Genomic DNA, 23,799 nt, shown 5'->3' with positions numbered 1-23,799 from the left:
CATGGGCTTGTAGAGCAGTGGTGGTGTGCGTTTGTTCTAACAGGTATAAGGAATGGGAATTTTAAATACTAAAAGGATTCTTGAACAGGCATATTCAGATAATGAAGTTCCTCAGGGTGGAAAAACAAAGGTGGTTATGGATTGTGATTTAAAAGGATTTTTTCATCTTAGGTGAACTTTGGACATAAATTTCTACCTTTGCCTTGATTTTGGTGCTGAAGAACTGATGCACATTGCTGAGGAAAAAATCTGTAAATGTTAAGCACGCTGCCCCTTAGTAGCTGAGGCAGTTGAGGTTCTATAAAATGCTCTGGGTTACTAGAAATCTGTGCTGTTAAATGCACAGGCTTCATGCGGCAGCACATATACTTTAATCAATCCAACCTTTTGTTTGAAACTTTTAATTCAGTTATGGGTTTTTTGACAGTAAATATGATGGAAAATAATAATATTATGGTAAAATACTGGTTTTGAGGCACTACTTTGTGTAGCTGGCTTTATCTAATTGCATCTAAGAGTAACAGAGTAAAAAAATTCCCTGTCATTCTGGAAGGTGCTCTCCAGGAATATAAGAGTTAACATACTATATGATACTCAGGATGGGGGTTCAGCTTGTCTTAACTTCTGGTGCAACTTGATGATGGGTTTTATAGGCCCCTAAATGTAGGTATCTAAAAGAAAATTAAAAGGTCTTTAAATCATATTTCTATAATTGCTTAGTTCAGTTTAGCCTCCAATGATTTATTTACTCCAATGATTCTCCCTTAGCTACAATAGCAGCTTTGTCATCCAGGGCACCTAAAATGTAGGCCCATGCTTTCAGCTTTCTGAATCAGGTGCTGAATCAAGTGTTTTTTGTTGAATATACATCTTCTAAAAGTTGTCATCTTGAGGGGGAGGAAGCTGCAGTAGGCAGATCTGCTATCCTGGAAAGCCTACTGTGATTTTCAGTAATTAGAAATGGGCTGGAAAGAAGACTTGATGTTCCAGCTAATAACACTGATTACTAGGATTCTGGATATGCTTGCAGAAATGCCTAACGTAGTACATTTTTCTGATTTATTTGTTTTAGCAATGCTTTAAACCATATAGACTGCAGAGCCCTGATTATTTCTTCTGTGAAAAAAAAACACCTCAAAAAAACTTTGTTGGAGAATTTTTAAAGTGCTGGGCTTTAATAAAGTTTTCTCACCTTTTGCAATGCAAAGGCAGTAGAAACTTATAAACTCTCTTTTTTTCAGTTTTTTTTAAATTTTATTTTATTACCTCCATTACCCCCTAGTCATTTGATTTGACTATTTTCCAAGGTAAATAATCTTTGTCAACATCCTTCTATATTCTTAGCTATTTTTGCTGTTCTCCTGATTGTTATTCTGCATCATCATCTTGTAAGTGAAGTTACATGCTTGAAACTCAGGGCAGCCCAAATCACAGACATCTGGGATTATTTTATAAATTAATGTTCATTACATTCCTTAAGGATCCCAAGTTTTGTCTATTTTCTGCAGTGGCATAGTGTGCATTTTTGTGTCTCCTATACTGACACTAAGATCCTTCTTCTGTTAATTTTGAGCTGACTGTAATTCTTAAATATTTAATATCTGCATCTGTGGTGTGCATTTCTCTGTTTTTACTAATGCTGAAATTCTTCAAGTCACTGTACTCTCTACTTAATACATTACTTGGCTCACTTTGAAGTGCCTTGGAGATCAAGAGGGGGAACTAAGTAATCAAAATTTTGTGCTGTCTGCAAATATTCCTGTATTGCTACTTTACACTTGTCTTTCAGTTCAAGAATCATTCCACAAAATTTTGTTGGAGAATAATAAGCTGCTTATTATCTATTAATCTTTTTTCATATTAAAAATTCTTCTTATTCCTTCTTACTTTTTTACATCCCTTAGTTTTTTATCTCATTGCATGATGGTGAATAAAATAATTGGTCTTTTCAGTTCAATGACTGAATTAAACATGATTATGGATCAGCCTGATGTTTTAACTTTTCTGAACGGAAGCACTTAATTTTTTTGAAATTAATCCCTTTAATTAATTAATCAATCCCTTTATGGATTAATTTTTAATGCATTTTTTCATATTATATTACAAAAGACCCAGACAAAATATGAATGGCATTTCATTAAAGCTAGTCTCTGAATATAACTTTGTTACAGAAAATAAAATTTTGGGTTTTTTCTCTGATTTCCACTTTTTTTTTGTCAGACATACCAGTTCACTTGGACTGAAAAGTAGGGAATTAAGCTTAATATGTTTTTAAACAAAAACAACAACAACAAATCTTTATGCAGTTGTCTATGGTTTTCTTAGTATTCTGTAAATTTGGCTAGATTTTAAAAAAACAAATTATTTATATATGGTGATTTTCCTTGGATGTATTATTCTTAGAAGATTAGGGTTTTTCTATACGTTAGTGAAACCAAATATTCTATTGGAGCAACTGTGCTTCAAGTGTGGTTAAATTTATATCGTTGTCTTCTAGTTGATATTGTTTTCTTGCAGACCTCTGATTTTCGTTATTTCCTGTCCATATTTCTGAAAGTAGCATATCCTATGTCTTGCTTGGGGATGTAAAGTTTATTGGCATATTACTTATGTGGAACCAGCTTAAAGGATAAAATAATTCTTTTCATCTTTGTATCCTCTTGCTTTCATTGGGTGGTGGCCCAGTTGTACTGGAATTCTTGCGATCTGTCAGGATTTCAAGTTGAATATTGCAAACAGTCCTGAAAGGCATATTGCTTTTAGCACTTTATTTCAGTCCTGTTGCTTCTAACATCAGTCAGTTCTGTTTTTACCATGAAGATTAGCTGCTTCTAATTAATATTAGGGAGCTAACTTTTAATACTCACTCTGGACTTGGGAGGCAGAATGTGTTGCCAGAGTTTTGCAGGATGTTTCAGAGATAGTGTTAATTTCTCTGGACTTAGATGTATATTGCTCCTTTCTTGCAACTGAGATTTTTTCAGAGTTGTCTTTGAGACTTTTCTTCAGGGACTACAAAAACTTCAGGGAATGTGAGAACTGCTTAACCTCCCCCAAGCCACATCAGGAAAAAACGGGAAGAGCCTTTTCCTGAGAAGTTTAAACCCTTTCATCTTTGGGTTTGGGCATTCCATTCTGTATTTTCAAATATTAGAGACAAAGAGAGAAATTCCTAAAGCTGGGAATAACTATCCTAAACCTTTTTTTTTTTTTTTTTTTTTTTTTTTTTTTTTTTTTTTTTAATGTAATTAAAATAAGCTAACATCAGTTCAGTGTTTTGACTGACTCTTGATTTGCCCAAAGTTTAGGCTCTTGAGCTTTGAGTGCAGAAAGCTTATGGATTCTAGTGGAGGTATTTCTCTGCTGCTGTCCTGCATGATTGCGAAATCCAATTTACTGCAGTTCCATCTCAGTGGACATCAGGAGATGATTTTTGTACTGATAGCCTCAAGCCTCTTTCAGATGCTTTTCTACCTCAGTTTGATTTGTTTTGGTTTTTTTCCAAAGGACTGCTCCCCTGAAGGTTACAGAGGCCTTCTCTGGTCTTTCTGCTGCTTTTCTTTCACTGTCTTTCTCTACTTCTTTAGTTTGGTGAAATCATCTCTCTACTCCTGTGTTGAAGGCTCCTGAGATCATGGGGTCAGCAATCACCCTCGAAGTTCCAAACTTGAGGTGGATTCTCTTGATTTCAGCTATTGCTAAGCAATCATTGCCTTGTTTGTAGCCTGGATTGATTTCTGGTTTGCTCTGTAAGAATACTCTGCAGCACAGCTATCTGCAATTTTTTTTCTTCGTAAAAATCTATTTTGAGTAAATGTCTATATATAGTCTGTGTTGATCTTCTCTTGAAGGGGACACTCTTACTTGACTTCACCCTTTAATAAGCCACAGGGACATGAAAGGAATGGGTTTGTGTTTAGAAACACGTTTCTGTTTTCTATCCTTTGGATCTGCAATAATCTGGATTTGTGTATGTTTTGAAATATCCTGTGCATTTCAGTTGCATGTTGATATTGTTAACAGTATATACTGATGATGCTGCGAGTTCAGATATATTTGCAGAAGTCTGCTTTGAGTACTGTCCTCTGGTGAGCTGAACCCCAGTCTCAGAGGCGTTGTATTTTAAATTTTGCCCTTGGGATTATCAGAAGGGGCTGTGCACAGCACTGTTTAAAGATGGGGTAATGGCATATCCAGACATTCCCCATGCCCTGTTGGCAGTGTAGAGCATGGCTGACACGTCCTGCAGTGACATTTGCAAAGGTGCTGGGGCCTCTTCTTGTCTCCAGGAGGTAGAATATGGCTGGAAATGGCTCAAGTTCCTCTGCTGGCTTCACCGGCATGACTCAGCTTTGCACGAGTAGCTAACTCTTGGAATGGATTTAGTTTTTCCCTGGTTGTGAACCATCTGCTGTTTCATACAGATGGTCATTAGCCTCTAAGTGATGAAGGCTTTTTGATGCTCCCAGCCTGAGCAACACCCAAACCACAGAAAGAGAGGGGAAGTGCTTTGGATTCGATTTTGTTCAATTTTCTACTCACGGTTGGGAATTTTTTTTCTATCTTCAGGCAGATTAGAAATAAGACAAAAACTGAAATAGCAAATTAATATGCTTGGGGAAAGAAAAATTAGACAAAAACAATTAGTGTGCACTTGTGATCCATTTAGGGTTTTTTCTTCCATTTAGCACTTGCTCATTTCCCCTCCCTCTCCCCTGCCATCCTCTGACTGACAAAAAAAAAAATGTAATGAAGCTGAGAGCTCTTTGGGTGGGACTTCCAAGTTTTAAGCTCCTTTTCTCTGAGTTGATGCACTGTCCCTTTCCCTAGAGTGTCTGGAGATGCTGAAGCTTTAAGTCTCGTTATGAATAAAGCAATAAAGCATTTCAGCTGTGATGCCAAAAATCCATAGATAAGTTGCTTGAGATTGATCTGTTACAAAGCTGAACACTTTTCAGAGAGAAAAAAGGGATACTTAAGGATGTGAACATTCTGGTCTATAATTGTACATTTTGATTTTAGTTGCATTTGCCTGGAGCTTGTTTTGCACACATTTCATGCTTGGCAGAAATTTTTCAAAAATAGCTTGCAGAAAATTTCCCTTTTTCACTTGTGAAGCATTTGGGATGTGTGGAGAATAAGCACTGAGGACTGGCAGATTTCATTCTTCCTGCACTTTTACACTTAATGTTTCTTTCCATTCATGCTTTAAAAGTGGTTAAAATGCCTAGATAAACCTCAGAAAGTATCCCTCACTGCAGTTCCTGTTCACCAAATAATTTTGTAAATAAAGTCACTGGTGTAAACTCTGAAAAATTTCCTGTTTCTGGTGAACAAGGATCCCTGGCTTCAGGCAGCTGAATGATTTATAAACAGGAATCTGTCATTACAGACAGAAAAAACCCCAGTCCTTTGCTGGTTTATTTTGTATAAATTTGCGCCTAGTGCCATTAAATGTATGACTACATGTTTTCCTTAAAGCAGAGAGGCCATCCTATGCGATAGATGTGTAGTGAGCTGGTGAAACCAGAGTTAAAGGCCCAACAGTGCAATGCTAATGTGCCTAACAAATCTTAATGTAAAGACTTTAAAGAAACATGCAGGCCTTGAACTATATGAGCAGTTTCCAGTTTACATTTACAAGAATGATTTATTAGTTTTGCTGTATTTAAATACAGATTTAAAATAAATTTCTAATTCTTCTGTCCAAATTCATGGAGCTTTCCTACAAGCTTCTTGTAGCTGTCTCTTTATAAAGTTATACTTCTGCAGGAATAATGTTTTTCTGTTAGCAGTTGGTTGACACTAAATGCATGAGGTCAGTTTGGGGAACTGGATTTCTGACAAAGTGACCTTTGCTGGATGCTTGTGCAGTTCAAGGCTGGACACGCAACTGGATGACTTGATTTACCTGCATTCTGTTTTAATGACTCATGGACTTCTTTGGGGGTTGGAAACGGCCTTTGAAGGTCATGTTGTCCACTCCCTTTGCTGAAGCAAGGCCATCTAGTCTAGGCTGCCCAGGACCATGTCTAGATGGCTTTTTAGTATCTCCAAGGGTGGAAACTTCACCATGTCTTGAGCAACCGGTGCCAGTGCTCAGTCACCGTCACTGTAAAATATTGTTTCCTGATATTCGCAGAGAGCCTCTCATGTTTTTGCCCATTACCGCCTAACTTTTTACTGGGCACCACTGGAAAGAGCCTGGCTGTGTCCTCCTGGCATCTTTCTTTCAGGGATTTACATATATGAGATGCCTCTGAACCTTCTCCAGGCTGAGCAGTTGTAGGGCCCTCAGGCTCTCCTCACGTGCCACATACTCCAGTCCCTTCACTGGAATCTCTGCAGTATGTCCATGTCTCTCTTGTACTGAGCAGCCCAGAACTGGACACAGCACTCCAGGAGAGGCCTCACCAGGGCTGAGTAGAGGGGCAGGTTCCCTCCCTGCACCTGCAGCTTTGGATACCACTGGCCTATTTTGCTGCAAGGGCATGTACCTGGCTTATGCTCCATTTGTTGTGCAACAGTTCCCCAGGTCCTTTTCTTTCCAGTTGCTTTCCAGGTGGGTACGCTGGTACACTGATGCCTGGGGTTGTTCTTTCCCAGGTGCAGGACTTGGGATTTCTCGTTGAACTTAATGATTTACTGCCAGTTCATTTCTCTAGCGTGTTGAAGGCCCTCTGTATGGCAGTGTGATCCTTGGGTGTATCAGCTACTCCTTCCCAGTTTTCTGTCCTCTGTAAACCTGCAGAGGACATACTCTACCACATCATCCAGATCATTAATGAAGATGTTAGACAGGCCTGTTAAGCAGTGTCCCATGTTACACTGCTAATTACTGGCCTCCAGCCATGCTCTGTGCTGCTGATCACCACCTTTTGGGCCTGGCCATTCAACCAGTTTTCAACACACCTCACAATCTGCTCATCCAGCTTATACTTCATCAGCTTCTCTAGGAGGATCTTAAGGGATAGTGCTGAAAGCCTTACTGAAGACGAGGTGAACATTATCCACCTTTGTCTCCTCATCTACCAGGCCAGTCCTTTCATCACAGGTTGATCAAACATGGCTTCTCCTTGGTGAATGAATTCATGCTGACTATTCCCAGCTGTTTTCTTGTCCATGTGCCTGGTTGTATTCTTGGAGATGCTCCTTCCTTTTTGCTCAGCATTCTGTAAGATAACCCACCTAAATTACCCAGGCTGGATTCTACTGCAGAATGAAATCCGTTTACTTTTTTCAATGCTGTAAACATTTTTGTCCTGTCTTTTAGCTAAGCTCACTTGGTCTGGTGTTGTACTGGAGCAGGAGATGCTGTGTGGGACTAACCCTTTTCTTTTTCCTCCTAAGAGTTTTTACTGTGGGTGCCAAAACCACACATTACATCAATATTTGTGAGCTTGGGAACAGTGAAATAGGAGAAGGCCAGGAAAAAGAGGGAAGCAACATTTTAGTGGAGAAGACAGAGCTAATTGTTCTGATTATAAATTCTGTATTGTACTCAGGCAAATATAATAACCATTATTACCCACCTTGCTTTTAACTCCTCCCCTGTCTTTGTAATTTACACTTGTGCCTGGCTTGACTTATCATGAAAAATAGCAGTGACAATTTATCATAAAGCACCAACTAACTACACCTTTGACAGTGACAGTACTGTTATAATTTATTTAGTATCCAGAAACCAAAAAATTATGAATTCTCTGGAGAGATGCCCAACTGTTATCATTGTGATTTTTGCAGACAAGTTCTGGAAGGTGTGGGAGCATCAATGACCCCAGCAGTGTACTTCCACCATTGATGGAGGTGCATTCACCTGCCACACTCACAGAGACCCACCTGCACAAGGACAGGAATGGGAATGGAGAGGCAGACAAAAAGCAAGGGAAGCAGTGCATGTTATCCTAGTATATGCCTGTACTGACTCGCCAACATCCTTAAGCACAGAGCAGTTAAGAAGCATTTAGTGTTACACTCCTGCCCCAGGCATGAATTATGGTCCCTAAGAAGAGAGTTGGGGTGCTCTCTCTGTATCATCTTCTCTTCATTATTTCCAGAAAGATATTTTAAAAGTATCTTTCCAAAGAACAGGAAAACCATTTCACCACCCCTTCTGGATTCTAAGTGATATTTCTACATTAGTAATTTAATTCAAGACCAGCCATACAAAGTGCTATTAGTGTAATGCCTGATAATAGTTCAGAGTGGCAGAAGGTACCTTAATGCAAATATCATGTTGCAGGAAGCAGAATGGTTTACAATAGCTGCTTTGTTGCTACTTAGATATAGAGCACTATCCTCTTGGTTAGCAAACACTGTGTCTGCATTTTGAATTAGTAAAAGAAGCCAGAAATGGAGCCATGAAGCTTTAGGAACTGTATTTTCTTATGTATTCCTCATAGTAAAAAAAAAATCAGATTAAAAATTAGGCAATAGGCTTTAATGAAACTCTCTGTTATTTTGTTGTATGGACTGTAAGTCTAAACTCACTGGGCTGAAAGCATATAGAATGTTACTGGTTAGGTTATTCCCACTGAAAGAGGAAAGAACTTTTAAATTTACTCTGAATTTGATGACAATTTTATTTCCTTTCAAGATATTAAGCTTGTTCCTAATAAGTGTTGTTTAAAATAAAAGTTGCAGTGGTGGCCCTGAACTTGACTGTAGAAATGTCCTCCAAGAAATTCCAAGATATGTATGTACACATATATGAGTATATGTATATTTTTAGAAGCCAAATTATTGTAATGTTTGTGTGAAAATCCCAATTTAATGCAAGACCTATGTGGTAGCAAAGTGAACAGTGATCTCTTGTTCTCTCCCTCATTTCACACTCAAAAAAAATCCCCCTACTTTTCTGAACAGAACAGGAACATTATTGCATTAATGAGTGGTTTTACTTCCCATTCAGACATTCTTTATTTCCTGGGATTTTTTTAGGGTTTGTGTTGGTTGTCTTCAACTTTTAAGACTGTACATTCTCTCTTTCTCTCTTTCTCTTTCTCTTTCTCTCTTTCTTTCTCTCTTTCTTTCTTTCTCTTCCTTCCTTCCTTCCTTCCTTCCTTCCTTCCTTCCTTCCTTCCTTCCTTCCTTCCTTCCTTCCTTCCTTCCTTCCTTCCTTCCTTCCTTTCTGTCTGTCTGTCAAGAGTTCAGCCTATTCAGAGTGATATACAAATAGTAATATTTGGAGCAGCGAAGATCAAAAAGGTAATATGTAATTGAAGAAAAGATGCTGACTTGGGTCAGTAGAAGAGAATATACAGGACTCTGAATATTAATACATGCAGTGAGATAGGATTGCTAGTTAAATTCAAATTTACATGGCAGGAAAATTGTTTTGAGGTCAGTTACATCCATTTAGTTTTGATTATGTCTGTATAGAGGTTCAGCTGTCTTTAGTGAATGAACTTGAAACATCCCACTTAGTTAATCATAGCATTGTATAAGTATTCAGAAGAAAGCATGCCATCTGTATAAATGCAAATTAGAGGGTTTAGGAAGTCAATCTCAATTTAGGATAAACAAGGAAAGCTATACTGAGTTAGTGTAAAGCCCATAAAGCCATGTTGAATCAAAGTATAATAATAATAGTAACAGATGGAAGAACGAAGTAGAAACAACAGAGCATATACAGTGATTCTTACCCTTGAGTCACTTCCTAACATTGACTCATTGTTGGATTTTTGAGGACCTGATAAGTTGAAGATTTCAGATATTGTCTTTTATAGTATATGATGCATTAATTTGTGATGTATTTTTCAAACGTCTTTTTGAACATTTTTAGTTTTCCTCTCCTCAGCATCCTTTGGGAATACTTTTCAAGTCTAAAGAATGCTTTGCATTCAGGGAAAAACACTTTGTGTTGTTTGCTAACAAACAAGTTCCCTTGGTTCCCTGAGTTCTTATATTACATGAAATACTAAAACAAAAAAAGAGAGAGTGCATTTTCTCCACGATTTTGTAGACTGAAATAGATGAGAATCTAAATAGGCTTCCTAGTTCCTATTTTATTTGAAAATTTCCAAGCATCGTTGATTAATTCTTGCATATAATGCATTCTGTCTTTTTTCATGTTACCAGGTACCTTCTTGAAGTTTGTTGTTGCAAATACGTAAATCAAAAAGAATATATCGTTTAACTGCATTTACAAATATGTATGTCTTCTAACTTCCCACTTTATTTTTGTAGCACTAATAGTAATTGATATTATATTCATGTGATTGACAGTATCCTATTGAGTTGTTAGACTGTTGCAATGCTGTGAACTTTATTTTTTTGCACTATGATTTTAGTAAGAAGCTGGTATATACGAATTTCTGGTATGTTTACATGCATCGGTTAGCAGTGTTTGGGGATGTGATTCGATTGCAAATAAATGGGTGTGCAGTGCCTTTTGAGATGAGGTTTGGTGTCCCACCTTTGTTATTTATAGCTACTGTTCTGGTCCTCTGTCGTATTTATCCCTCCCCTGCCAAAACTTTGGATACCAAAGGGTGTCTCCATTGGCAGTAGGTAACTAGCTGTAACTAGTAGGTAACAGTGAGCAACTGAACCAGGGCCTTAATTTTGGCAGGGGAGGGTGGAGGGATGCACAGTGGATTTCTGTGACCAGTAGTATTGAAGACAGGAGTAATATGTATAAGTATTACTTGGAAAAAATCAAGATTAGTCAGGATTTTCAGCAATAAATGCAGCTGTTGTTGCTTAATGGCATTTCACAACATCTGGTTACTGGTGAGAATCAATAATAACTGTGACAGAAGGATGGACATAACATGCCGAGTCTTGGGTGGATTTATCCTTATTTAATCTGTATTATAATCTCATACTATGCAATAGAAAATAATCTGTGGGTTGTATTTGCCCAAACGGGATTTCTCTGTCCACTGAAACCTGGAAATTTCAGCAGAATGCTGATTGTTGTTGGAGCTAGGGTTATATTATGATTTAATGACTTTTTTTGGCTTCATTGGATGACCTGGCCTAGAAAAACATTTTGAAGTAATAAAGCGCCTGTTTGGCTCCAAACTAATGAGAGAAGCATTGCTCTTTGCATAAACTGTTCTTTAGGAAAAGTCATGGAGAGCTCCTAATAAACCTTATTAAATAGCTTAAGCGAGATCGAAGGGAACAGGAAACAAAGAAACTATTCTCCTCCATGTGAAGTGAGTACATTTAAAAAAAAAAAAAAAAAAAAAAAAAAGGCAAGCCCAAAGGGTTTCTGCCTTCTCTGCATGTGACTTGCAGCCTGCTGCACTTCAGTTACGTCGCCTCTGAGATATGTTAAAGTGCAGCTCAGTATAATGAAGGAGTGGATAGGACAAATCAAGGCTAGAGACAATTTACAACAGGGATTGGGTAAGTAACTGCAGCTGTAGATGTGTATTTACTATTATTGTGCAAATGCTGTAATGTCTAGCTTGTAGTATTTAAAAGAATACTCAGAATTAACATTGTTTGGTGGTCCTTTCTCTGTTTTATTTAAGTAATTTGCAAGTGTTGGTGGTACATACTATGCAATAGGTTAAAAATGCATAATACTGATGAAGGATTTAACTTTATTTTTCAGACTTTCTACCACAAAACAAATAACTTTCCTTATTTTCTTGTACTTGTTTTTAATTCTTTGCCATTTAAGTAGCTGCTTTGTCTATTTTAATGCAGTGCTCAAAATAATTTCAGTGGGAGTTAGCTGATAGTTTCTGCTGCCTTCCTGTTATTTTGATTATTTTTCTACTGTTTAGGGAGAGGGGAGATCTGCTTGTACTCTGAACCTCCTTGGTGCAGTGTTTTCAGATTTCTAGACTCCAACTCCAGACCACTGAAAAATTCCAAGCATCAACTTGTTCCAGGAATTCATTTAATTGTGCTAGTAGGATATGATTTCAACTATTTGCTTTTGTTCTCTGTGCCTTTTTGTAAAGATTTGCATGTGTTCTTACACTGAGTTGATATAGCTGGATATAAAAAGTGTTGTTTCAAATTTCTGTGTGTATAAATTTGTGTAAATATATCATCAATGTGCAAGATAGTGAAATATCATGACAGCTTTCGTAGTTGTTTAAGACTTCCAGGCTTTTGATTTGGATATGTTTTTGTCTCTAGCAATTGGAATGGACCTTGCAGTTGCTATGATGCCGGTATGAAATAGGATTACAGTCTCAGTCAATTAGTAATTTTCAGAATGGTTGTGTTAGCATTTCAGTGCCTGCCATTTGAGCATTTCAATCTCAGTGCACAGACAAAGAGCTGAGAAGGGGTAATGTTCAATGTAGATTCTAGAGACCTGTACCAAAGTCTGATTTGAATCTTGGGAACTGTACAAGGAAAAGCAAACTCTTTTGTTGTTGGTAGTGCATTAAAGAAAATATTTTTAAGTGTTTAGTATCTTGCCTTGTAGGGCATGTCATCCTTTTGCATCATCTCACAGGGAAAAGTACATTAAATATCATAGTCAATCATCATTTTTACTATCTGGATTAATCAGGATGCATTATCTTTTTCAGATAATCACTCCATTTAGGAGGCTAATATTGTGTGCTGAGAACAGAAAAGAAATGGAGGACTGGATAAGCTCTCTGAAGTCCGTTCAGTCCAGAGAACACTATGAGGTAAGCTGACATCCTTCTTGGTGCAACCTAGCACCAACAGGTTTCTAGCTCAACAGACCAAGCTACAGGACACAGAACTGGAGTATTCATCCTCCTTAGTGTGAAAAGTGTGTCTAATGTCAGAGTGAAGCTTCATTTTAAGGATTCACCAGCAAAGTGAGAGCTTATTATCACACTTTGGTTTAGAATTTTGGAGGGAGAGCAGGCTAAATAAATACCCTTTGGAAAATCCCTTTGGCGAGCATTTCACTGTCGTCCCCTGTAATATGGAACCGTGCGTAATGTCAGTCACTGTAGCTGTGTTCTGTACTTGCAAATTTGTCTTAACTTCTCCTTTACTAGACCGCACAGTTTAATGTGGAACATTTCTCAGGGATGCATAACTGGTACGCCTGCTCCCACGCCCGACCTACCTTCTGTAACGTGTGCAGAGAGAGCCTCTCTGGAGTCACTTCTCACGGCCTGTCTTGTGAAGGTAAAACAATGCTTGCTTCCCCTTGGCTATCCTGCTATGTGTGTAGACAGATGGCTGCAAGTTCAGTATGAGTAATGATCCTGAAAATAATGAGTAACAAAAGAGCCTGCAGGAGGAAATCTCTACACAAGAGTGATCCTCCTCCGGGCAGAGGGACTGCTAATGATATGCCTCACCTTCCTGTTGCTCCAGGTGCCTTTTTCAATAGAGCACTTTCTTCTATTGCAGCAACCAGTTTGGAGTGTACAGGGTGGAGAGTTTGCAAGAAAAGACAGGATTTATTTGATTTGCACGTCAAAAATGTGGAACAAAGTAGTCCTACTAGTTTGCAGAATCAGCATTTCTCAGAAAAACAAAATCACGATGGTATTTTCTGCCCCAAAGCTAAAAACATTCTTAACATTGAACAACGTGTTATGACCCTTCCCCTACAATTCTTGTTTGCTCTATTGCTGCTGCCTGATCCTGCAGTACACACTGATGTACTGCTTTAAAAATACTCTCAATTCTGCTCAAGGGGTAGAGATGTAGATAACTGCATTTGATGGTTCAACAGGGGAAATCCACCATAAAGGAAAAGGAAGTGTGGCTAACACTTCAGCATTTAGCTAGAAATTATATTTAATGAACAAATAATTATAATATGCCTGAAACAGCTTCTTTGTATTTTCCTGCAAGTTCTGTGGAAAAGTGATGACAAGTCTGCTTATGTTAGGAGCCAGCAAAAAATAAAGCATCTGTGTGACCTTATGAGATATATGAAAGGTAGAGATATTTAATTACTAAAATAGCTGACTGCCCAGAAAAATGTTACAGTTACACGATTCATAACTTGATTTCTTTGGATGTCTGTAACCCAACTGCAAATGCATTTCTGTTATTGATGCTATTATAATACTTGAGGATAATAATATGTATTAAGGAAATCCTACAAAGGAAACATTAACCCACTGTCCTGAATTGTCCATGCTTTTAATGTAGCTAATGGTGCAGTTGCCAAGGAACAGGACAAACCCATTTTGTAGAAATTAGAAATAGCATGGTTACTTCCACCTTCTCTGGTGTATGTTTTCCACTGTGTGTAAGTCCTTTGGACAGCTTAAAGGCAATTATGGTATTCTCAGTGTCTGATATTGGCAGACGGAAGTATCGTGCTTAACTAAAATGCAATTTTATTGCCTCTATGTACAAATACAGTTATATTTGCTCAGGGAAAGGAAAGGAATGACTTTCATAAAGAATTTATCCATTCCTAAGTTAATAATATAGATATTTTAAAAGGCTGTTTAGCAAGAATTACTACTGTAAGATTATCAGTGTTAATGTCTGTAGTTCACCGTTTTATATTTTTTTAGTGTCTAATTTTGCATCTAAGTATGTTTTTAATATACAGGGTGCTGGCATTAACTTTACATCAGGGAAGTTGCCATAATTTCCAGATTTGGAGTTTGTTATCTTTCTGTATAAGTTATGACAAACTAATGCTACATTTATCCACATTTCTGATGTCAGTTTTTACAAAGAGCTTGTGAAAGTGATTTGGATTTCCTTTCACTGTTCCACGTTTCGTAATCATGTATGACCTCAAATATTTTTATATGTAGATACTGTAATATTCTTCTCTCTAATAATAAGTTTACCTTCTCTTACTTCTTAGAGCCTATTTTATTTTTTATATCTGTTTTCTTTTTTCTTAATAAAATAAGATCTTTAGTTATATATCTAATCTAAAGCATTTGACATTCGACTCTTTTACCATAATACTTTATACTTCCTCTGCAGTTATGTATACACATTAAAACCCGTCATTCTTAATTTCTTCATCTAAAAACTGCATTTTTGTTTGATACTTGCTTCTGCTATGGGCACTTCTAATGCATTTCATAATATATTTTTTTCTTTAGCTGACCTGTATTAGCAGTCTGCACAGTTTGAGAGGACAATCTGGGAAGTTTGGAGTCTTAAAATTCCCCAGACTTGTTCTGTGCTGCTTTTCCCCATTACACAATTTAAAAAACCTCTTTAAATATTCATGCCTGGCTTCTCAAACCTCCAGCACTGCTTTATACTGGGAATCCATTTATATCTATACTTAATTCAATTATTTGTGTGGTCATTGATCCCAGGCTACTCTATTATGCCTTGTATTGAAAAGCATGAGAAGCTCTTTCAAGAGATAATTGAGCTCTTCCTCCTGTTAGTGGTTTGGGTTACTGGCACACCAAGTTGTCTTGAAAGTAGCTTGGAGTCTTTGGGGTCTGATTCTTGACTCTTAACTATACGTAAAAAGAAATCCCATTGCTGACATCTTGCAGCTTTTGATAGTTTAGTTGTCCTGTAATATTCTATTCCCTTAAAACTGCTGTTTTCCAGCAGCCCTGCACAACTGCTTTTTTAAGTCTGACCATAAATCAAACAACATTTCTTTTGGAGATGATGGGTGACTTTTTTCTTCAGGGCACCTTCTATCTCAGCAGCCTTTGGCAAAGGTTGGCCAAATTAATTGCAGAAGATACTCTTAGTCTTGTGGAAGCCAGTGTAGAAAAAAGTTGATAGGTTAATGCCTTTGCTGGGTTAAAAACTAGTGTGAGCTTGCATAGTTTTAGAAGTCAAAGAATTTATATGTATATCAATCTGAAGATCTAAGTTGTAACAAACCAGGCTTCATTCTTGCTATTGCTCAACAAACAATTGACTTCTAAAAAGATTAATCAGACTCTCCTTTGAGATGCAATGGTGTTCTTCCCACAGGTTCTTTCTTTTGTGTCTTCTCAAAAGATAATCTACTTTCCCAGTGTAGTCTGTGTGTTGTGTTGCTCTAGCTAAAAGACTGATCTCTGCGATGTTCATCCAGTCTTTACTAGGACAGAGTAATTATGATTTCTGTGCCTTGTTTTAGAAATTATTCCAAACTACCTGAATCAAGAAAGGGTTTTGGGTTTTTATGCTCCTCAGAGTTTAGCTTCAATATGGAATGTTTAGGCAAAGAAGCTTAAAGAATGATGTATTATTATCTACAGAAATTCTTCCAGAGCTCTGTAACCTCAGTTACTCTGTACCAGTACCACATTTCTATTTAAGTCATTGCCAGTGGAACACTGCCTTCATGATTATTCTCAGAAATTTATTTTTTGATGTAGCATTTTGTTTATCATGACAGAATCTTAATTGTTGAATATCAAACATAGCTAATAAGTGGGAGAAACCTCTCTCTTAAACTGCATTCTCCTGTGATGAACCACACGATGTTATGAGAACACTTTAGGCTGATGAAGTCAATCAGCAAGAAAATACTGGGATTAAATTACTTCTGCAAATGCACTTTGTGCACTTTGTCTTTTTCCATTATGATTGTGGGGTTTTGCCCACAAACCCCTGTTGTTCTTACCCATTGCCCAGGGAATTGTACTTGCACAGTCATTGTCTGATGCTTTTGCCACATTTTCTACACAGTCTGGAGAGTGAATAGTGAATGAAGCAGCAAGTAAGAGAAAGGGATGTTTGTTGTTAAAGAATGAATGAATAGTAGAAAACTGTTCTGTGACTTTATATCACGTATACTCTCCTGTGATGCTGGGGAAAACATTTAAATAAGATTTTTGATCAAATCATTAGTTGTGCATTGTTTATAACCTGCAACCTGTATCACAGAAATGCTGTTTTCCATCACTGCAAAAATCAGTTGAAGCTGTTCTGACATCCCTGATGCTTTGAAGATATAGAGTATTGAAAAAAAAAGTCTTAATTGTAGTAGTAGTATTACTGAGCATAACAACAACAATAATAATACTACTGATAATTTTAAAAGGCCAGGAAGAAATTAATATTGATGGTTAAAAAGTAGTATCTCATTAGCTTTCAGTCAGTAAGGCAAATACCTGTTGAAAATTATTATGAAGCAGAGTATGGCACAACCCCATGCTTATCCAGAGCCATCCATTACATGCAATGACTGAGGGTCCTGCTCTCTGAAAGGGTGTGGTCATACAGCAAATGACTGCACACCTGCATTCAGAAACTATATTGCAGTGTTAAGTTTCCTGAGTAACTTAACTCTTGTATTTTAGCTTTCATTGGCAAAGTAATGGCAGTGGATGTCTAGCCATATGTCTGCATGTTTTCCAAAAGATTTCAGATATCAGACTGATTCCTGAATGGGATTCAGTGTAATCTGAGACAAAAGAAGTTAGGTTATAGGGGTAACTAATACTGAGGTTTGATTTAAAATTTTCCTTTCTTTGCTTGCAATCCAAGATATATATCTGTGTCTTAGTGTTATTTTTGTTGGGAATATTTAATGTTCAGACTAACATGAATTGTTGTTTCATGATACTGAGGTTTCAGGGGAGGGGTGACCAAAAGAGTCTGATCTGAGATTTGGCTGGTAGGTTATTTACAGTACTTACAAAGCAAACATTACCTGCCACTTGCCATCTATTGAATGGCTTGCTGAAACTCTTCAGAGCCTGGGATTGATTTGTCCTTGCCTTGTTGAGAAAGAGGCTGAATATAGGGTTCCTAAGATCAAGTTCAATCATAGCTCAGTAGGGTTTGAACATTCTATTACTTTGTATTTTTTAATTTTCTATTCCCCCTCATCCCTGATTTGTTGTATTTTGAGCTGTGTGGCAAAGCAAGTACTTATCATTTATGACTAGGGAGCTGAATTCAGTAGCATATCTTCTCTGAAACATTCAAATAGTGAAAACTGCTCATGGTCCATCACTTGAAAAATCAGCCTTTATTTCTGTGCTTCTGTGAGAGCTGGCTTCATTAGATGCTTGGAGCCAACTGAGGTTGGCAAACGGACAATTTGATGCTGAGCTGTTTAGAAAAAGTGAGTCTTACCATGTTAGTTGACAGTTACGGGATATTTTCACGCTTTGGATGTGTTGGTCTTGCTCCAACAGGTCCATGCGCTGGTTAGGGCATGGTTAGGAGTTAGGGTTAGGGACCACTGACCTATGGGAGTACCATGGAGATGATCAGAGGGATGGAGCACCTCTCCAGTGAAAGGCTGAGAGAGTTGGTATTGTTCAGCCTAGAAAAGAGAAGGCTTTGGGGTAATATAATTGCAGCCCTCTCCAGTACCTGGAGGGAGCCTGCAGGAAAGATGGAGAGAGACATTTTACAATGACATGTAGGGACAGGACAAGGGAAAATGGCTTCAAACTGAGAGTTGACATTACATAGTAGGAAAAAATTCTTTACTGTGACAATGATGAAACACTGGTTGCCCCATCCCTGGCAGTGTTCAAGGCCAGGCTGGATGGAGCTCTGAGCAACCTCATCTTGTTAAAGATGTCCCAGTCCACAGGACAGGGGCTTGGAACTAAATGATCTTTAAATGTCTCTTTCAACCCAAATAATTCTATGATTATATGAATGCTGCTTTTTTAAATGACTAGGGGTACTATAAAAGTAATGAAACTTTGTTTTCTTTCATCCTCTTTTTTTTCTAGGAAGTAAGAAAGAGCTGAGCACTTTCACACATCTCCCAGAACAGTGAGGATTGCTTTCAAACTCAGATGTTGCTTGCACAGTCTCAATTCACTTTTTAAATTGATCTGGCAATGTATCAGTGGAATTAAAATGGGAAATTTATTATTCAGAAGACATTTTGTACCATGGCTTAATGTTTTTTAATGGTAGATAAGCAAAGGGCCAAAGCCTTGATAATTTCCTGTCAAATATTTGTTTGAAAAGAGACTACTACTTTTGATCTGCTGGCTAGTTCTCATAAACCTTTAATGGTCATTGCCAAAATAATTTATATAATGCACTCTAAATAGAATTACATCATTACATCTACTGGAAGTAGAAAAGATACCCACAGTTGGGTGCATCAGTCTGTTTGGTCTCATATGGTATCATTAGCTTGGCATATTAATTGAGTTGAACAAAATTCAAATAGTTATTAGGTTGTCAGAATGTCTGCCTAACTACACAGTTGTGCTGAGTATTCCAGTTAGCAGACTTTTAATAAAGAATGCAGTGGAAAGTAAGGTTCTTCCTGATTTGATATAGTCTCTTGGAAAATTTTGTAATCCCCAGTATCCTGAATTAAAATATCACCATGTAAACCCTTCACTTTCTCGTGTTCTGAGAAAAATAGGCCCAGCATGGTGCCTGAAAGTCATCTTTTGAGCAAAGAAACAGATCTCCTGATTCAAAATACTTTTGTAAAGCACTTTCCCATGACTTCCTGCAAATTTATCACAGATATCTGTGTCATGTTATCAGAGGGATGGAAAAGGCAAACACATAGTTAATATTGTATCTTGTATCTGAAAAAATGGGGACTAATGTGGATTTCAGGGCACACTTAGCATGGCCTACAGCTAAGCAGTTAAACCTGGTTTAGAGAGTTAAAGCTGGAGTGATTATGAACTGAATTTTCTTTTATTTGTTTTGTGTCATGTGCGCAACACTAAGTGACACGTACTTGGCTTTTTTATGGGATATCCGTGTTTAATTTTTTAAAAAGTCTGTATCCCTGAAATACAGCAAATAACATAGGATATATATGTTTATTTATCTGTGTCTTGCAGTGTGTAAGTTTAAAGCACATAAAAGATGTGCTGTCCGAGCAACAAATAACTGCAAATGGACTACATTAGCCTCGATTGGAAAAGACATCATTGAAGATGAAGATGGTGTAAGTATTATTCATTTTTTCAGTATTTTCCAAAGCTCTTTCTTCTTTGGGGAGGGCAGGGTGGGGGAAAGCCCATTCACAGAAATATTGCCATGCTACCCATTGAAGTTAATGGTAGATAGCTATTTTCCTGAACACTGTTCAAAGATTAAAGTGGGTTTTAGAACAAAAGTTGTATTCCTATCTCACAAGACAAGTCTAGCAACTGTGGGCACTCAACTGCAGTTGTATTACAAGGTTTTAAAGGCCACATGCGGAGGAACTCTGCTGCTGGAGAATTGCTCTCAGAAGCTCCTACTGCTCTTAAGCAAAGGTGGTACTTTACAGTTACCATGCTATTTGGGCAATCTATTTTTTGTCCTCATTACCTGGAGCAGTTCCCCAGGAGGCCTGTATGGAATTCAGTGAATTGGGAGGGGTTTTTGGTAATGAAAGCAGGAATTTTAAAATTAGCAGGAGAAACAACAAAAGCTTTTGAGAGGTTGATTGTGATAAATGGACTATTTTTACAAACGCAGCTGTGTATGAACCACTGGTGTGAAGCCTCTTCCTAGAAGGCTGGTACTAAGTTGAACACCTGAGTGTCCTGAGTAGCCCATGGTATTAATGGGACAAAGAGTGCACTGAGTAAAGCTTTGCACTGCATTTGGGACTGCTTTATAGAGCTGTGATTTACCAGCCATGGTGAGTGGGTAAGTGAAGTAACAGAGGAATTCTACTGTCCTGCCTATTCTTATGAATTTTAGGAGTTTTTAATTGGTTTATGTCATGTAGTCAGCATAACTGAGTGGGAACTTACTTGTATAACGGAGTCTCTGGATTTCTGGACTTAACTCTGCCCCATTGTGTTATGGTGAGTTGCTACCATGAGTGAGACATGTCTCCCTTCTTTAGGTCTCATGTTTTCTGCCTAGCATGTGAAACACCAGAGCAGTCCTTTCATTGCTGTTGCCTTCTGAGCATCAGTGTCCATTATCCCGGCCAACCAGCATACCTGCTTCTTTGATGAAAGGGTACAGCTGTGAGAAATAGTTTAAATCCACCTATGTTTGAGAGACAAAAGCCTTTAATTTCTCTTTCTTTGTATTTAACTCTAATGACTCCTTCTCCACAGATAGCTATGCCTCACCAGTGGTTAGAGGGGAACCTGCCCGTCAGTGCCAAATGCGCAGTCTGTGACAAGACCTGTGGCAGTGTCCTTCGCCTGCAAGATTGGAAGTGCCTTTGGTGTAAAGCTATGGTAGGTGTGCTGAACCACATCCAAGCATTTCTCAGCTTGACAGCTTTATTGTTTGCCATTAGTTTTGTTTTGTCATTTCACAGCCTGCTTTTGGATTAAGTAGGAGCAGGCAGCTTCTGCAAACTCAGGTTTCTCTAGCATTCAGAATTTCTGATGACTCCTGCTTGCACAGTTAATTTTTAATACACCCACAGATGCAGCTTTTCTTTAATAGGTGTTGTCATCCAATGTGTTTTCTCTGCTTTCTTCTAGCTGTTAACTGAATGTTCAGGTGCCTGTTCCTTATGCCTAATAATCATATGTTACTTTCTTGTATTTTTATTGTAGTTACTGCTATATTAATATTTTAGTAATATGTTACATTAATATTTATTACCATTAATGTAGTAACATGATTATTACTTCAAAATCTTGCCTTTCTTTTCTTCAGGGCAATCTGCAGGTTGCTGATTGAAATTCTCTAACTCACTACTGCTGTTTCCCCAATATAGTTTTCTCTTAATTTTATCAACTTGTCTAAAAAGATGGGTTTCTTGTGCAAGTAAGCAGTTTACTTATTGTTGAAGCTTCTGACATATTGTTGAACTTCAAGGCTCTGTGTGTGAGCAGTAGGAAATTATTTGCATCTCCAGAGATGACTTGAAATTTAGGTGAAATGCAGCCACCTCTCCATGTGCCTCTCTTTCCAATACCTGCGGAGGAGACCTTTACAATATGGAGTCTATGGGACCCAATTTTGGGAGATGGGTCTGGCTTAGTAGGTGTGCCAGCTTTAATGCAGATATGTCTTCCAGAATGGCCCCAATGGACCAGGCAGATATGGAGCTATTGTTTCGTCAGCTGCCACCAGCACAGATGCTGGGAGCTTGCTTCTCCCTTCCTTGTGAATGGGGGCACGTGATTCCCTTGAAATGATGATTCTTATCTGCTGTAGGGGTAGCTGAAGATGAAGTTCTCCAAAATAATGTTTTGTTGAATTAGTAACAAGGCTCTGTGGTTGAATATTTGGGGTTTTTTCCTAGTCTCACTCTTTTTCCCTCTACACCTAAATGTTATATATGAGTCCATTTTTGTTTCATATGTAACATAGTGTCAGTTGTATCTTCACCTCAAAATTCCGCTAAAGGAAAATATTTTTTGTTTCTTTTGTAGGTTCACACGGCCTGTAAAGATCTGTACCCTCGCAAATGTCCACTTGGCCAGTGTAAGGTATCAATCATCCCTCCAACAGCACTAAACAGTATAGACTCCGATGGTACGTAGTTCTGTAGTGTGGTTCAGTGGTACCTCTGCACTTCCAGTCCCTGTTGACACCCATGTAAATAAACAAGGCCAAGTTCCTTCAGCCAAGCAGGTGAATGCAGTCTGCAAATGTAGAGAAAAGTATAATTTGCTATGTAGGTTTTTAGAGAATTATTCAACTGTCATGTTTTTTAAAGTTGCCCCAGCAGAAATTTTCTTCAATTTTGCTTATGACCCTTATAAACGTTTCAAGTGAATGAGCAGAGTCCTCAAATAAAGTGGGCTGATGCCTTCCTGGCATATACGACTCCTTTTGTGAGTTCTCAAATTTTGCATAATTTTGCATTATGCAGTGAAAAGCTAGCTGAACAGCTCAGATGCAACAGCTACTTTACCAGCCTTTAGAGAGAAATTGCTTCTATAGCTTCTCTAATTTTTATTTTTTTTTAAATATAAGCAGTGTAAGAATCATGCAATGCACAAATAAAAACCCAGAAAATGCTCAAAACTCAGAAATGCTTTTTGGTGGTTCAGGATAGAGTGGGAGACTGCACTTCAAGGCCAAGAGTGGATTTAAAAAAAGAAGTATCACAAAATTTGACTGCTTTGATTTTATAGTTAGTGTCAATGGCAAAGTAGACCAACAACTTCAACACAATTCAATGAATTTTGTTACATGAAGTTAGTAAAAGTGATTGTGTATGCTATATATATATTCAGTCTATTTATTTGCTTTGTGGTGTCTTAGACATCATGCTGTCGTTTATTACTCATGCCAAGAAGATTGTTCAATATGTGAAATTAGTTTTCTTGGCATTTAAATTAATTAATCAAACCTTATTTGAAATTAGACATTATGATAATGTGGAATTAAATTAGCATCCCTTAATTAAATTTTTTATTTGTAGCTTTAGTATTTTTTTAGTAATTGAGAACAACATAATCATTTTAATACCGCTGGAGACAAATGTTAAAACCTATACATGTGATGTCTGATTTTGAGGTGTTGCTGGGGAACCATTACCTCCATGGACATGTCACGTTAGTGACAACAGTGTCCATTAGTGCTTCTGACTAAGGACTTTATAGAGAGCCTGCTGTAATTAGTTAAGACCTGCACTGTCTTTAATAAGCTTTGAATCACAGCTGAAGGTCTTCTGTTGTTCAGTGATTCTGTTATATTTAATAGTATAACCTCAGTCTGAAAAAAGGGTTCCTATGTGAAGTCTTGCCTGGAAGGAACTGAGTATAAGTAACTTAATATCTGTGAGTGCTCTTAAAAAGCTCATACAGATGTGAATGATCCAGTTCAACCCAGTAAAGTTAAAGCAACATATGATTGAAAACCAGACACTTGTAACTGAAATATATATTCAATTATGTGATAATAATCTGTGAAGATGATATTTAATAAGTAGTCTAAAAGATTATTAGCAGTTGAAAAATAATAACTATTGTCTTCAGGATTTTACTAAATCTAGGCACTGAAAATACCAGAAACAAACAAACAAACAACAAAAAGGACTGGTAAATCTTGTGCAATTATGTTTTCTTTGCAGGACTAATACTCAGT

General features: G+C 37.6%; 1 protein-coding gene across 1 annotated transcript in view; it reads left to right on the top strand.

Annotated features, from left to right (window-relative positions):
- The window catches only part of DGKH (diacylglycerol kinase eta), a 151,150-nt gene that overhangs the window by 87,288 nt on the left and 40,063 nt on the right, over nucleotides 1–23,799 (top strand). The window contains 5 exon segments of the mRNA XM_066313333.1: nucleotides 12,507–12,611; nucleotides 12,954–13,086; nucleotides 19,638–19,744; nucleotides 20,859–20,984; nucleotides 22,137–22,239. Of these exon segments, the coding sequence (XP_066169430.1) occupies nucleotides 12,507–12,611; nucleotides 12,954–13,086; nucleotides 19,638–19,744; nucleotides 20,859–20,984; nucleotides 22,137–22,239 (574 nt within the window).

This window comes from Sylvia atricapilla, chromosome 2, assembly GCF_009819655.1.
Source record: "Sylvia atricapilla isolate bSylAtr1 chromosome 2, bSylAtr1.pri, whole genome shotgun sequence".
Lineage (NCBI taxonomy): Eukaryota > Metazoa > Chordata > Aves > Passeriformes > Sylviidae > Sylvia > Sylvia atricapilla.
This window is presented reverse-complemented; position numbering and strand designations above follow the sequence as displayed.